This window comes from Musca vetustissima, unplaced genomic scaffold (assembly GCF_032173495.1).
Source record: "Musca vetustissima isolate MV318-11 ecotype Yass unplaced genomic scaffold, APGP_CSIRO_Mvet_v1 utg14477, whole genome shotgun sequence".
NCBI lineage: Eukaryota > Metazoa > Arthropoda > Insecta > Diptera > Muscidae > Musca > Musca vetustissima.
Window position 1 is genome coordinate 105,945 of NW_026874350.1, and position 17,847 is coordinate 123,791.

The 17,847-nt window shown below is 33.6% G+C and overlaps 1 protein-coding gene across 1 annotated transcript; it reads left to right on the plus strand.

Moving 5' to 3' along the window:
* The first annotated feature begins 420 nt into the window (after positions 1 to 420).
* LOC133332987 (phospholipid-transporting ATPase IF-like) lies at positions 421 to 15,056 on the plus strand. The gene is made up of 10 exons (XM_061541337.1): positions 421 to 438; positions 492 to 702; positions 7,542 to 7,667; positions 7,729 to 8,687; positions 8,750 to 8,852; positions 10,865 to 10,925; positions 10,988 to 11,457; positions 11,528 to 12,341; positions 14,500 to 14,826; positions 14,891 to 15,056. Exons 1-10 carry the CDS (start codon positions 421 to 423, stop codon positions 15,054 to 15,056), a joined length of 3,255 nt encoding a protein of 1,084 aa, XP_061397321.1.
* The last annotated feature ends 2,791 nt before the right edge of the window (positions 15,057 to 17,847 follow it).

Genomic DNA, 17,847 nt, shown 5'->3' on the forward strand with positions numbered 1-17,847 from the left:
AAGAAAAGTAATATAGCATAGAGAAGAGAGAACAAAAAACTCTCTCTAAATTATTAAGGTAAATAAATGTTTAATGACCCCCGCAAAGTTATACATTTATCTATGTGCTTGTATAATTACTTAATATTTGGACATTATTAGCAAATAATCAGTGAAATCAATTGATTGCGATTATGATAAGAGGTTATTTTTGATCCAACCAAAAAATATTTTGCTAATAGGTTATAATCTGCAAAACCTAAATACCAAATAAACAATAATGCAAATTATGAGATGTATGCATTAATTAGTCAGTAGCTTAACGGTGGTTATGGTAGCAGTTTTATTTATTGTGTAAATCGGAAACCATCAATATCGAACACCATTAGGATTTTGGTGTTTATATTTTAATATAGTTCTTTAATAAAAAAAAACGTAAAAATGGTAAAAATCCTGTGTGTACAGTTTGTAAAATATCGAATTGTTTAAATAAATATATTCTAACTTTGTAGGTTACCCGAGTCAGTGTTGTTGAGGACTCTTTGAAAATACCGATTGGTGGTAATGATGGTGTTGACAGGAAACGTCGTCGGAATAAACCAAATCATGTAAAAACAACAAAATATAGTTTGTTAACATTTTTACCCCTAAATATGTTAGAACAATTTCGTCGAATTGCTAATGTTTATTTTTTGATAATGACAATTGCATCGTTTTTAATTGGTAAGTAAATGATATGTAACTCTGGTTCGATTTTAAGTGAACTTAAGAAATGTAGTGTTTAGCTCAGAGGGGCTCCGCCGATAGAAATTGGTATGTCGAATGCTTTGAGCAGTGGACAGTAGGGGAGGGGTTTGTAACAGAGCCCGGAAAGTGAAATAAAGCATAAAACACAGATATTCAATACTAATTAATAAGTTGGTTGAGTGTAACCAAGGTTTATTCACAAGGTTTATTGCTTGTGAATAAACCTTGGTTATTGTGTATTTTTGGATAATTTTTAAACAAATTGAAAATTTTATCGATGCCTTTGTCAAAGCTAACTATGGTTATTTTTCTGAATTCAATATGTTTTGACAAAAAAAATTAGATATCAGTAGGCCTATACAGATCTTTTAACAACATTCGATATTGTTTAATTCTCTTTTGTTATTGTAAAAACAACAAAACAAACAAATGATATTGTTGTAAAATAAACAATGTCGAATGTTGTTAAAAAGTGGCACAATAGGCCTACTGTAGGTTTACTGGATGACCTTAATATATGGCAAATTACAAAATTCCTTTAAAATTCCATTAAAAATTTTTTTAAATTTTTTTTTGCGAGCACATTCATGATATTTTTACATAGGTTAAGGAAAATGTGCTGATTCAAAATCTGTTCGCGTTCACAAATTGGGATGCTGTGCACAAAAGTTATAGCGGTTTTAAATCTTGTATTTCAAATATAAGTTACATTAATTCCTATTTTTTGTAATTCGCGAATTTCTTTACAAATGGTTAAACACATTTGTTTTCTTAGCATACTAGTCAAATCACATTGAAATACGGTTTAATAGTCGCGAAAAAGAAATAAAAGCTTGAAAATATCTGAAAATAAAATAAATTAATTTTTGAATTGCCACAAAATATTTTTTTTTCAATTTTTGATTTTTTTGTATGGTTAAGATGATACGGTTTAGTCTAGATCTTCTACAACACGTGAAGATTTCTTCTAAAAATTCTTTTAGATGATTGTTAAATATCGGTAGATTCCTCTGGTAAGAGTTCTGACTTTAACCCTACGGTCAATAACCAAAAAAGTATACGTAGATCAATAACCGTGGTACATTTGTACCCATCCAAGGATAGCTCTATAACTCATTAAAACATTGGACTATCGTGAGGTTTTTTGTTTGAAATTAGTCTACACGGATCTGATCTAGATGTAGGAACTCAAAATTATATATACATTAAAATATTATATATTTAAATCCAAGCTTAAATGATAATCTATCTAAAACAATCATAGTAAATTCGTTATAGCTTTCGAATGGGTTAAGCTTTTTTAGTTATTTTTTTATTGGGATCTTATTTAGGTGTTCATCAAGCCCTCTGCAAATTTCTGTGGCCCTAGACAACATGGGGCCATCAGGGCGACTCGTGGAAGTCAGAAACTACCTTGGTTTTCCTTTAGTATACATGGACTAAAACAATTATTATTGCCAATTATTCACATTTTATGAGTTTAGAGATTGCGATTGGCGCATTTTTAACTTTATTTAATACTTTAAAACGTTATTTAATGATAGTTAATATATGTACGCCAATTTAGAATTGTAATAATTCAGACTAAATCGATTACAGAAAATGTTTCAGGCCCAATATGAAGAATAATTGAAAAATTACGGACATTAATCATTGTTTTTGTGCCTGTATACCAAGGGAAAACCAGGGTAGTTTCTGAATTCCACGAGTCGTCCTGATGGCCCCATGTTGTCTAGGGCCACAAAAATTTCCAGAGGGGTTGATGAACACCTAAATAAGATCCCAATAAAAAATAACTAAAAAAACTTAACCCATTCGAAAGCTATGACGAATTTACTATGATTGGTTGAGATAGATTATCATTTAAGCATGGATTTAAGTATATATTATTTTAATGTATATATAATTTTGAGTTCCTACATCTAGATTAGATCCGTATAGACTAATTTCAAACAGAAAACCTCGCGATAGTCCAATTTTTTAATGAGTTTCAGAGCTATCTTTGGATGGGTACAAATGTACCACGGTTATTGATCTACGTAGGTAATAACTTTAAAAAATTGTAAAAATTATATATATGGAAAATATTTATAATTTTTTTCTTCGATTATGTGTGAAAATACCTCAAGAATGATTCCTCAAAATTTGATCCAAATATCTCTATTATTGAAAATTTTACAGCATTTTTATTCAAAAAAAGGTACAAATGTACCCGGTTATTGACCGTAGGGTTAAAAATGACCAAATATATTGCAGTTACAGTATATGAAAATGATCAACATTAAAAAGCATGATGCGCATGCGGTTTTCGTATAAACCGATAATTATGCATTTTTCGAGGTTTCATTTAGGGGCCAAAGTGTGCCGCTCGATGCATTTTATTATGCAAAAACCCTAAAAATGACTAAAAATGACGCAACGTGCATATGATTTTTATGCGCATCCGATTTCAGTAATCTCCTATGAAAATACACAAAAGGACACCTATTTTAAAAGAATCGGTTCAGAACCGCGAGGTACCTATATCCGCCGTTTTATTGGGCGGATTTGAACATGAATGGGCTCATTAGATCCGGCACGTAAAAAACTAACATCACGCGGTGTTCCACGGAATTTGAATGGACTTTCTTAATTTTAGACTTATATAAAATATAATATATTTTATAAAAATGTACGCACCAATTTTTCGTCTTTGGAACCCAATTGCAAAGAAGCTACGGTGAGAACGTTCATGAAATATACACTAAACGAAGCAAAATCACGAGTTCCTCAATCCTATAATTTGTTTAGTCCATTATCCTAATTATAAGAAAAATTAAAAAACACCGAAAATCCGGCTTAAAAATGTCAGCATCCATTTTGGGTGGATGCAGTGATTATATCGACAAATCATACATTAGAACCATATTGTCCATGGGGTATTCGGCAACTTGGTCACTAATCACACGTGCGTGCGTTGTGTAGTTTAGCCCAGATCAGGAAGGAACACAAAAAAACTCGTTGCCTTCAACACATTTTCACCCATTTTTTTACATTACCACCATCACAGCTTCCACGTAAATTATAATTTTTTACCTTCAGTAGTTTTGGCGGTTTATTTGGGATACCATTTGTATTTTGTTTTTGCAAAATAGTCAGGCTGAATCCCAGTTTGTTGTTTTTATAAAAAAAAAACAACTATTTATTAGTGGGGAATGTATGGCATTGTTTGTCGAGGGGTAAGGCAGGGAAGACTATAGTTTCGGATCACTCCACTGATCCTCATCAGTTACCTTAGTTTTTTGTTGGCATATTCTCCCCAGAAGCTATTGCTTCTATACAAAAAACCTTTCATAGCCAATGTCTCTTGTAACAAAGCGAAGTACTTAGCTGACCAATGACATAAACTGCGTGAGAATTTCGTTGGTGCCTCACTTCGAGGTTAACAAGGCATTTACAAACAATAGCATACCTTCCCCACTGTTGTCACATCGCGACAAATATTTTAAGATTTTGACAAGAACACATCATTTTATAGAAATGAATTTAAATTATATGCAATTTGTTCATAATACACCACTTACGAACACAAACATTTCAGCTGGTTTTTAACAATATTTGTGTTGGGGTGATTTTTTTTAATATTTTTAGTTTAGGCACAATTTTGTATTTAAAACCAATAAGGAAAGTTCAAAAGTTGGACGGGCCGACTATATGATACCCTTCACCACTTTGGGTAGATACGAGAGATGCTCATATGTACAATATCCTGTAGATAGAATATGCATAACATTTTTGGGGGCTCATTGAAATGGAATCGGAAGAAATTAACTGTGTGAAGTACATTGATATTTGACATACTTCTGAAATTTATGAAATTGTATGAAATCGAGCAATCGACCTAATTGGACAAACTTTAGTTATTTGGAACATCATTAGGTGAAATCGGATGAAAATATATATGGAAGCTATATCTAATCCAATACACTGTGCAATATTTCATGTAAATTGAACAGGCATAGGCTCCTCCATTTGCTTTTCGTAGATCCCTCTGTCGTGGAAACGTGCACCATTTGTATGTGGCAGCGGTATCTACATCTGAACCGATTTCAACAACAAAATATCGTGCAAATAGAACAGAATCTATGTTGCACGATTTACATAAAATGGGACTAAAGTATATATGTGAGCTGTATTAAAATCTGAACCTATTTCAACAAAACTTCACGGATGGCAACCTGTAGTAACTTCAAAAAGTTATGCAAAATTTATGTCTCAATCGGACAAACATTGGCAGTATGGTGCTCCATTAACATAAAATCGGCCGAAACTATATATAAGAGCTATATCTAAATCTAACTCGATTCCAACAAAACTTCGCAAACACCAATCTGGACCTAATTGAGTACTCTCTGCAAAATTTTGTCTCAATCGAACCAATATTGGGAGTTTTGTGCACCATTTACATAAAATCGGACGAAACTATATATGTGAGCTATATCTAAATCTGAACCTTTTCTCTCCAATTTCAATAAGTGACCCGTGGCAAATTTCATCCAAATGCGACCTGTACTTTGCTCACAAAAATACATGGACGGACATACCTAAATCGACTCAGAAAATAATTCTATGCATATTCTCAAAAGGAACCATGGGTCTATCTCGATTCGCTTTGCTTGTTACAAACATATGGACAAATACATAATACCTTTACCACAGTGTGGAGAAGGGTATAAAAACATGGGTAAAGATTTTTATTCAGAAATATTTTGTAGGGCGTTTTTTATACTCTACTCATTTATGCTGTCAGGGTATTATACATTTGTGTGGTTCCACGAAATATTAATCCTAGATCCACCATTTAGTTAACCGATTGGCATATCTCGAAAAATTAAATTTTTTTATTCCATGGCGTATATATTTACTCCTAAAGGACATAGAACAGAGAATTTGATAGTATATCCAAGAGGAGTGTTTGACCTTTAAATTGACAATAGTTTTATTGTTTTATGTGTGGTTACCACCTTAAAGTGCATAAATTTCGGTCTGATGGCTCGCATAAGGTTCGGTTATGGTCAAGGACGACGCCTATAATTTTCGATGATGATCATATGCTATTTGGAGGATAAAATGGAGCGAACATTTTTTTGTCTAATTATCTAGTAGCTCTTAACGCCTCAATTACAATCGGAACATCATTAGGTCAATATTTAGCGGGCCAAATGAACCAAAACTTTTTTGTGTAAAATTAAAAAAAATAATCTTATGGAATATTTTTTTACTCCAGGAAAACATGATTCGGTCAAAAGAGTGCAATTATCGCGAAATATTGCCCATAGATCCGCAGAAACTTGGAGGTCATTGGAAGTTGTGTAGGGTATCATATGGTCGGCCAAAAAAGCGTAGAGTAGCTGTTGACCTCTATTCGGCGAAAAGAGTGCGAAAATTGCGAAATACTGCCCAGGCTCGGAATATAGATCCGCAGAAACGTTGAGCTCAGTGCTAGTTATGTAGGGTATCATATGGCCGGCCCCGTCCGTTCCACTCATTATGTAGACCATTTAAAAATATTAAAATATCTCCCAAATCTGTATATCAGATTAAAGGTATTATGTAATCTCGGTATAAAATAAATAAAATAAAATAGTTGCCATATTTCACACAAAAGCATTGGCCATTTAGACCAGATATATATTGACCGATCTCTTCGCTGGTGATCCAAAACGGCATCTAAAATTTAGTGATGTTCGGTTCATAATTACGGATTTTAGAGCGACTAGACTAACGCATAATTACCGAACCTACATGTAAAATTTAATGAGAATTGGTCTATAACTTCTGTCTGCACTTTGATTAAAAATTTAATAGACAGGCGGACACATATAGTGATATCTATTCAGCTAGTCGATATATAATAATAGATATATTAAAAGTTAGGACTGCTCAAACTTATAAGAACCTCACAACTTAGTTGTGGAAAACATACAAAGGGTATAGTGTGTAACGTAGATCCAATATTGACCAATATAGATATCGTTATTTAAGAGCTGTGCCAAAAAATTGGACTGATATTTTTGGCCAACAAATTTAACAACTTGTGAACCAAATGCCAAAAAATATTGTTTAAAAAAGTGTCCAAGAAATCCTAGAAATTTTGGGGCATAGCGAAACTTCGGAAATCAAAAATGGCAACAAGATAGAAATTGAGGATATTCTTCCACAACCTAAAATTTGGAGAGGTTCCGTAAAAAATGCAACTTCTGAATTTCAAAATTCCAAAAGCAATTTTAAAGATTACATATATGGCTCTGGTATTAACTAGGTTTATTGACTTCACTCGAAAATTAGCAAAATGGCGGAACTAAAAAAATTATTTCTTGGAAAATAGCACCAAAAACCAAGCAGGCAAATAAGGATGGTCTTGACCGATTAAATTTATCCTAGTTCATACGATATGTATGTAGGTCCAGAATAACGTATTAAAATTTAGAACTGATTGGATTATTAGCATTTGAGTTATCGTGCACTTACGAATGGCGGGCTGTTTTTTTTTTTTTTTTTTTTTTTTGAAATCGGCTTTAAAGTTAGACAATCACTCATAGTGTCGCTTGAAGCTGACACAATAAATCGGCTATATCTTCAAGAGTAGTTGAGATTTTCACTTGCAAATTTTTAGAAGACATTGTTGAGAAGTTATAGGTTCAAATTAATTAATTACCGAGAATGGGGGGATAAAGGATATATTACAATCAAATTCACTTAACGTTGGGTCTTTACGTAGATTGATAGTCCGTTACATTTATTAAAAAATGCCTTTCGTTTTCCAATTTTTGCAGATAGTCCCGTATCTCCTATGACTGCTCTGGTACCATTACTATTCGTAATAATTGTTACAGCAGTAAAACAAGCCTATGAAGATTTTCTTCGTCATAAGTCGGATAATAAAGTGAATTGTGCTAAAGGTAATGATTTGGAAATCGGAAAAAAACAATCCCGCCCTTAAAAAAATTCTATTTTTTATAGTCACCATAATTAGTAAAGGAGTTAAGAAAGAAATTCAATCACAATATGTGACACCAGGAGATTTGGTCTATGTCCAACGTGATTGTGATATACCCTGTGATTTGGTGCTGTTATCATCCTCCGATTCCCGTAGAAAATGTTTTGTAACCACTGCTAATTTAGATGGCGAGTCAAATTTGAAAACATTACATGTACCCAAGGACCTACCAGAAATTGATTTTAATAATTTCCAAAATGTCGGTATTATAGAATGCGAAAGCCCCCAAACGGATCTTTATAGTTTTAATGGAAAAATTGAATTACCAAATGCTGCCACCTTGCCACTATCATCCGAAAATATTTTATTGCGGGGTTCAAGACTCAAAAACACGGAATGGATTATTGGTTGTGCCGTCTACACCGGAATGTCTACAAAATTACAATTAAATTCACGACTGACGCGAAGTAAATTCGCCTCGAGTGAAATATATTTGAATCGTTTCTTGGTCTTCATTGTAATACTGATGATTGCGATTGTAACCGTATTGTATTTTTTGAAAAGTGAAACAGAATTGAATGTAGTTCCCGGGATGTCATATTTGGGCTTACCCATTGATGTTTATGATTTCAAACAATTCTTTCAAGATTATATGTCATTTTTGGTATTATTTAAGTATTTAATACCAATATCGATGTATGTCACAATTGAGTTGTATCGCGTTATGGCTGGTCAATTTATACGCTGGGATATAGAACTGTACGATGCGGAGATTGATGAACCGTGTATGGTGAATACAACGAATTTGAATGAAGAATTGGGTCAAATAAATATGATATTTTCGGACAAAACTGGTACTTTGACGAAGAATGAAATGGTGTTGCAACAGTGTTCCATTGGTGGAAGGAAATATTTTTATAGGGGGAATTATTTGGAGGAGGAAGGTGGTGCGAAGGAGATGGTGGATTTCAACATATTTGATGTAAGAGTACGAAGGAAAAAGATTTACTTATTTGATAATAATACGGGTTTTTTATATTATAGGATCATCATAAGAACTTCTTGCAAGCCCTTTCTATCTGCCATACAGTTCAGGTTGTTGGCCAACCAATGCACATTCCTTTGGAAGGGATGAATAAATCAAAAAGTAAGTATGGATTTTATACCCTTCACCACACTTTGTGCATATGTTTGTAACAGGCAAAAGGAAACGAGAACCCATATATGAGAAAAATAGAATCACTTTCTAAGTCGATTTTTGCATGTCCGTCCGTCTGTAGATGTTAAATTGTAAACAAAGTACGGCTCGCATTTATGATCCGATTTGGATGAAATTTGACATAAGTCACTTATTTGGCCCAAGGAAGAACCCTATTGAAATTGGCTAAAATCGGTTCAAATTTAGATATAGCTCCCATATATATTTTCGTCCGATTTAAGGTAAATGGGGCACCAAAGACCCTGTATATTTTTCGATTTACACGAAATTTGCAAAGGGTACTGAATTAGTGTTAAATTTCGAGAAAATCGTGTCCGATTTAAGACAAATGATGTACCAAAGTCCCTATTTATCTTTCGATTTGCACGAAACTTTGCACAGCGTACTGAATTAAGAGTAGAATTATGTGATGTGGGGTACTAACTTAAGTCTAGAATGATGTGTTCTAAGTTTCGTGAAAATCGGTTCAGATTTCGATATAGCTCCCATATATATTTTTGTCCGATTTAAGATATATGGGGCACCAAAGTCCCTATATATTTTTTGATTTACACGAAATTTGGCATAGGATACTGAATTAAGCCTATAATGATGTATGTTAAGTTTCGTGAAAATCGGTTTAGATTTTGATATAGCTCCCATTTATACAGTTGACCGATTTAAGGTAAATGGTGCTCCAAAGTCCCTATAGATCCTTCAATTTTCACGAAATTTTACATGGCGTACTGAATTAGGTCCAGAATGACGTGTGTTAAGTTCCGAGAAAATCAGTTCAGATTTAGATGTAGCTGCCATATATAGTTTTCTCAGATTTTATGTAAACGGTGCACCAAAGTCCCTATATATCCTTAAATTTTCACGAAATTTGACATGGCGTACTAAATTAAGTCTAGAATGATGTGTGTTAAGTTTCGTAAAAACGGTTTAGATTTCGATATAGCTCCCATATATATTTTTGTCCGATTTAAGATAAATGGGGCACCAAAGTCCCTATATATTTTTCGATTTACACGAAATTTGGCACAGGGTACTGAATTGGGTCCAGAATGCTGTGTGTTAAATTTGGAGAAAATCAAGTCCGATTTAGATATAGCTTACATATATATTTTCGTCCGATTTTATGTAAATGCTGCTCCAAAGTCCTTATATATCCTTAAATTTTCATGAAATTTGACATGGCGTACTAAATTAAGTCTAGAATGATGTGTGTTAAGTTTCGTGAAAATCGGTTCAGATTTCGATATAGCTCCCATATATATTTTTGTCCGATCAAAGTCCCTATATATTTTTCGATTTACACGAAATTTGGCATAGGGTACTGAATTAACTCTAGAATGATGTGTGTTAAGTTCCGAGAAAATCGGTTCAGATTTTGATATAGCTCCTATACTAAATATCTTTCAGATTTAGATATAGCTCCCACATATATTTTCGTCCGATTTTATGTAAATTGTGCACCAAAGTCCCTATATATACTTCGATTTTCCCGAAATTTGTCATGACATTCTAAATTAAGTCTTGAATGATGTGATGTGAATGATGTGTTAAGTTTCCTGAAAATCGGTTCAAATTTTGATATAGCTCCATAGCTCCGAACGGGTGTCTGATTGAGATTATATTTTTAACAGTAGCGTGTATCAAGTTGCTATAAATCGTTTTCCATAAATTTTTCCCATTGTACGCAAACGATTCTAAATCTGACCGATTGAAATTAAATTTAGCATAGGTTGCAGAAAGGTGTATGTCCTTCGAGTGAACATTTACATGAAATTGTTAAGATACATATGTCCAATATACATAAAGTGGTGAAGGGTATCATATAGTCGGCCCAGTCCGACTTTACTACTTTCCTTACTGTACTACCTTACAGTACTACCTAAGAGTGGATTTCTTTTTTAATATTTTCTAATTTCTCAAAATGTATTTTAATGTGCATTTAGGTACAGAGAAAACAATGAACGAAACCACGATTACCGCCATGAAAACTGAAGAAATAATCAGGTAAGTTTTAAACTATCAGCATTTAGGGACTGAAATCTAAATCATCAAATCATTTTCCACAGAAATTTAGATTACCAAGCCTCCAGTGCCGATGAGAGAGCCCTAGTTGAGGCTTGTGCCCAATTGGGTTTTATTTTCATTGGTGATGATAATGAAAGTTTAAAAATTCATAACAATTCACACCTCTCGGATGAACTTCATTTCCATCGATTACATATATTGGAATTTACCTCCGAACGTAAACGAATGAGTGTTGTAGTCAAAGATAAAAATGACTCAATATGGATTTATACAAAGGGTGCTGAGAGTAGTGTATTTCCTTTGTGCGATCAACAATCGCTGGATGTGATTTCACAAACCAATTCACATATAATGGATTTTGCCCAGCAAGGTCTACGGACATTGGCAATTGCTCGGCGTAAAATTGATGACAAAGAATATGAGAAATTTTTAATGGAGTGGGAAAGGGCAAATATTTCGTTGGGTAATCGAAAGGAGTTAAGTGAGAAGTGTTATGCCATTCTGGAGAGGGGTAAGTTTTATAAGGGGAAAGGTAAATTAAAAATGTATAATAAAAATATTCGATAAAAATTATTTTTCAGATTTAGAACTCCTGGGGGCAACAGCCGTCGAAGATGCCCTGCAAGAGGACGTTGCTGAAACACTAAAATCTTTACAAATAGCTGGTATCAAAATATGGGTTCTGACCGGAGATAAAATGGAAACTGCACTCAATATTGGCATATCATGTGGACACATTAAACTTACTTCCTACAGATATACCATCAGTAATTGTCGAGACAGGGAAGCCATTTCATACCACCTGACAACGCTACAACATGAAATCGAATTTAGAAAAAATCAAGAGTGTTCCCTCCTCATTGATGGTGACAGCTTAGCTACGGCTTTAGCTGAGGCACCCAACGAATTTCGCATTGCTGCAATTAAATGTTCAGCCGTTTTATGCTGTCGCCTAAGTCCATTACAAAAAAGTCAAGTGGTTGCGTTAATAAAAAATGCTCCCGAACAATATATTACCGCAGCCATTGGTGATGGTGCGAATGATGTTAGTATGTTGCAGGAGGCACATGTTGGTATTGGTGTAATGGGTAGGGAGGGATGTCAGGCAGCACAATGTTCTGATTTTGCTATTGGCAAATTTTTTATGCTACAACGATTGCTGCTCGTTCATGGTCATTATCAGACACAACGTTTATCATTGCTGCTTTTGTATTTCTTCTATAAGAATGTCTTCCTTATGAGCATCATTTTCCTGTTTCAATTCTATACGCTATATTCAACAACAGCTCCCTACGATTCTTTGCCAATGACATTGTATAATATTATATATACCACATTGCCGATATTGTTTATATCGTTAACGGAAAAGCCTTACAAGGAGGAGGAGTTAATGAGGTAAGTTTAAGTACTTAAAAATTCAAAATTCGCATTTAAAAAAATTAAGGAAGAGGCATCCCGAAATCCGGATCCCTAAAGTTTTGATCCGGATTCTTAGATAAGAAATCGGAATTATTTATCATATCATATTCAAGTTAAAACTAGTGAGCGGAGCAGTATAGTCGGACGAGGCGACCATATGATACCATACACAACTACCACGAGCATTTAATTTTCTGCGGTTCTATATTCTGAGCCTTGGCAATATTCCCTATATTTTCACCTTCTTGACCGATTATAGGTCAACAGCTCCACATTCTAACCCAGGCGAATATTTATGACATAAAATAAAAATTTTGTTACTTTAGATTTTGGTTGATTTGGCCCTAAAAATATTGACCGATTATTATTCAAATAGCCGTTCTACGTATTTGGTCAGATTCTCTGCCACTTGAGCTGGGGCATCTTCATCTATTCTTCCAACATCACCTAGCCAACGTAGTCGCTGCAGCTCGATCCGTCTTACAATGTCGATGTCCGAGAATAGATGGTATAGCTCAAGGTTCGTTCTACCGTCAACGCAGATCGGCCCATAGATCTTTCGAGGAATTTTTCTCTCAAACACTCGAAGAGCTGCCTAATCTGTTTGCACAAGTACACATGCTTCAGATCCATATAATAGCACGGGTAGTATCAGCGTCTTGTAGAGTGTGAGTAGTAGCATCTGTTGACCAACACTATCATTCTTCGGTTTTCAAAGATGATGTTATTAGTTTTGTTTAAGGTGGTACCGTTCGCCACCTCGAAGCTGTAGTTTTAAAGTTCCACAGTTGGTCCGAGTCCACTGGATGTCTTGCGTGTTGATACCATCGGCTTGGTCTTTTCGCCATTTACTGTCAGTCCCACTTTAGCAGACTCCTTCTAAATTTGTTCAAAGGTGGCTGTTACCGCTCGCAATGTTCGACCCATTATGTCGATATCATCGGCGTAGGCAAGTAACTTATGCTGGTTTGGTGCCATTTCTGTTCAAATTTGCATTTCGTATGACTTTTTCCAGCAGGATGTTAAACAGGTCACATGACAAACTGTCACCTTGTGTGAATCCTTATTCGTCATTGAAGTGCTCCTATCCGACTTTAACTACTGACCTTGTGCCAGTTAAAATTATCCTGGATAGCAGTATTAATTTTGAAGGAATACCGAACGCAGATATGACTTTAAACACCTCTGAGTGGATTGGGCTGTCGAATACGGCTTTGTAGTCAACGAATTGGTGGAATGTCTCGATGTATTTTTCAGCATTTGGCGCAGAGTGAAAATCTGGTCAATGGTGGATTTGCCAGGTCAATAATATTATTGACCCTTTCATTCAGTCGTTCACACAGTACGCTGAATAGCACTTTATATGCAATGGGAAGGAGATTTATTCCTCGGGGTTTGCCCTATACGCTGAGTTTTTTCACATCAGTAGCATTACGACACTCCTGATCGTACCATGGGTACCTTGATGATGGTTTTTGGTACCCAAGTTTTGCTTTTGATGCAGTTTGTGCAGAGTGGGCTATTCTTTACCATTGTGATTCTATACTATTATCGCGACAAAAGTGCTTTCGTCAAGCAGCTGCTGTGTTCGCAGCATTGAAATCTCCTGATGTTGAAGAACTTCGCTTTTATACAGATTATAGCAATTCGCTCATCTACTGGAGTGAATATGGAGTGCAGATTCGCAGATCGTGGTCCTTTGGTTTGCGGGAGTCGTCAACATTATGGGGGTTTGGTTTGGTTTTTGTTTACATATCAGTTCACTATTTCAAAGGGTGATGAAAATAGCTACCCCCGGGTGACACCGCAATTCAAAATGTGTATGGTTCGGTTTATAATAGTGGTCCTCTAAATAGAATATGTAAATATTACTCCCACATCCATGTACATACATCACTATAATTAATTGAAATTTAAAGGTCAACGACTTCTCTTGAATATACTCTCAAAGTCTCCGGCCTTTGCATTTCAAGAATATATGTCTAAGAATGCAAATTTTGCCATAAGTCTCAGAATAGACTAAAACTCCAAAATCAGCCTAAACATCAAAAATCTTAAAAATATGAAAACTCATTTTAGGGTTAAAACCGTTATAATCAATTTTTAATTAATTTGAATTTTAATATTTCTTCAGAAATCCCGAACTCTATCGTAAAAACACCAAAAATAAGCAACTACAATGGCCAACATTTTTAGAATGGATTTTCTTTGGTCTTTATCATTCGATCATTTGTTTCTATTTTGCCTCGTGGATATTCTCTGGCAATGATGTTATATTGAATGGTGGTCAAACTGCAGATTTTGCCTGCTATTGTGCCTTGCTGCTACACATTGTTATCATTGTGGTTAATTTGAAAATATGGTTGGAATCTCAATATGTTACCTATTGGTATATTGGAACAATTATTTTGTCGATATTGGCATATTTTCTTACAACGTTTCTGTATAACTTTTGGAATCAGTAAGTGGACGGTTTGAAAATATATAGAAAATTTAATTTTAATTTTATTTTTATATTTTTCCAGTCATTATGATACCAATATCTATGGAGCATATAATAAACTTCTGGCCTCCATACCAGTGTGGTTGTTTTGTGTTATTACCACAGTGTCCTGTTTGCTGCCTGACTTTGTTGTTCGAGTGCTTAGACAGACTTTTAATTTTTCACGTGAAAATAAAGTTGTGTGCTGAATATAATTATTAGATTGTATTAAAACATATCGAAAAAGATATTTTAAATTATATTTTGTAGCAGAATGTGATGATTGCTATAGATTATTTTTATATAAATTATAAATAGAAAAGCACTCAACTTTTATACACCAATAACATAATAAATTTGAAATATTTTTGATATTTATTTTGTTTTCGTTATTTTAATCAATATTATAAAGCAGTTGATTTTTATCATTTTTATAACTCGTGTACATTTTATAACATGATATGCCTACTATAATATTGTCATTGAGGCAGAAAGTTTTTTTATTTTTAAATAAACATTATTCTACTTAAAATGTTATTTTTCTATTAACTAACTACTTCGTTAGTGAATGTGGTATTTTTTTTTTAAATGTAATAGCGACCATAATTAAAAGTTTAGTACCATTTAGTACCCATGTTCTCTTATAGTATATATTTGCTAAATTAATTCCATACCTCAACACAAATAAAGTAGACTAAATTTTGTATCATTTGTAACCTGTTGTACTCTTGTATTACTTATTTCCAAAAAATCCAAATTTCAAATATATATAATCCAAATTTAGTACCAGTTAGTACACATTAATATACATTTCCATAACTACCTACATTAACAATCATAAGAATACGAATTTCCAAAACTTTCCACATAAACCAATCTTAATTCCAAATTTCAGGATTCCATCTCTATTGGTTCACCTGAATCCAAATTGTATCAAATTTAGTGCCATTTAGTACGCATAAGAATAAATTTCCATTACTACCTAAATCATGCAATCCAATGGAAACCTTTATACCCAATTTTAGGTTTCCAGCTCTATAGGTTCACTCTAAATCCAAATTGTACCAAATTTAGTGCTATTTAGTACACATTAATGTACATTTCCAATACTTCTTACGTACCCCAACAGTGATACTAACTCCAAATTTCAGGTTTCCAGTTCTATTGGATCATTTAAATCCAAATTGTATCAAATTTAGTACCATTTAGTACACATTTCCATTACTACCTACATCATACAATCTAATCTTATTTCCTAATTTCAGGATCCAATCTTATTTCCTAATTTCAAACTGTACCAAATTTTGTACCATTTTGTACACATACGTATGAATTTCTGAAACTATTTACATACCTCAATTCTATACTCCAATAGAAATATTACTTTCAATTATTTAGTATTCCAGCTCTATTGGTTTACCTAAATCCAAATTGTACCAAATTTAGTACTTTTTGTACACCTAAGTACAAATTTTCAAAACTGCACATCCCAATCCTTCACCTCAACAGGAATCCTGACTACAAACAACAGGATACTCCATCGGTTCTCCCAAAATTCAAATTGTACCAAATTTAGTAAATTTAGTACACATAATTACGAATTCGCAAAACTTCCTACACTCCATCAGTAATCTTAAATTCAAATGTTTTCTATTCCAGCTCTAAATTTAAATTGTATCAAATTATGTATCACTTTGTATCCATAAGTACAAATTTCCAAAGCTACATCCATACCCTAATCTAAATTTCAGGATTTAAACTGTATCGGTTTCTCCAAGTTCAAATTATAATCAATTTAGTACAGTTTAGAACTTTTCGTATACATGAGTACACGCTTTCAAAACCACCTCCTTATATCGACATACTTTTCAACCTTAATTCGCACTCCAAATTTCAAGTTTTATGCTCTATACATTCCCATACTACGAAATTGTCCTAAATTTAGTACATTAAAATACTTTTCGGATACTTATAGTTCGACTGTCCAAAACGTTTCCTATATCTATTCTACACTTCATTCTACACTCCTGAACCTTCATTTTAAATTTAAAAGTTCTAGCTCTACCAGTTCACCAGATACAAATGGTACCACATTTAATACTTTTTAGTACTTCACGTTAGTACGGCACGTTCTAGTACGAATTTCCAAAAGCCCAGCTACAATTTTCAAGATTCTAGCTTTAACCGTCTGGCCGTTGATGAAACGTTGAGTCAGTGAATCAGTCAATCACTTTACTCCTTTATTAGTATAGATAATCAGATTGCTGTAAAATGTTTATACGTCTAATTATTCTATTCGGCGATATTGGCACATCTTAAATCAAAAATATGAACCAAGACTATTAATTTCCAAAATGTTGATAACATTCTTGATGCGGTTATATTTTAAAATATAGGAGGTCTCCTTAACGTTGTTATTTTCTATCACTTATTTTCTGAGCGTAATGCTGATTTCTAATATTACGCCGAGATCACTGAGAATTTCGTCATATTTTATAGAATCTAATATAATTTATGACAGACTCAGTTGAGCAAAATTATGACATTGTTAACCGGTTTATGATATCAATAAATGTTTGTGATATCAATTTATCATTGGGTTTAATATTAACATCCATTCCCAGATATATACATTTTTTGGATCAAAAATAATGCAAATCATTGCCACAACAATAGTAATAAAAGCAATAAGATCTACTAGGTAATTGATAAATACAAAAACAAAAAATACTTCGTAATTGGAATGCTATTTTGATAAAAATTGAGCAGAAAAATTATTGGATTTTTTATAAATTCAGGGACCCAATTTCGATTAAATATATAAATTGGCTTATATGAATGTGATAACTTAAGGAGAAGAAAAAAATACATAATTTTGTAGTTGTTTTTTGGGTATTAAAGAAGCGCCCGTCATATTAATAGCGGATTTGATTTTAGGGATCAGAAGGGAAAGGGTATAGGGAAACCCTGCAGACAGTAGCAACACGTAATGCGAGAGAG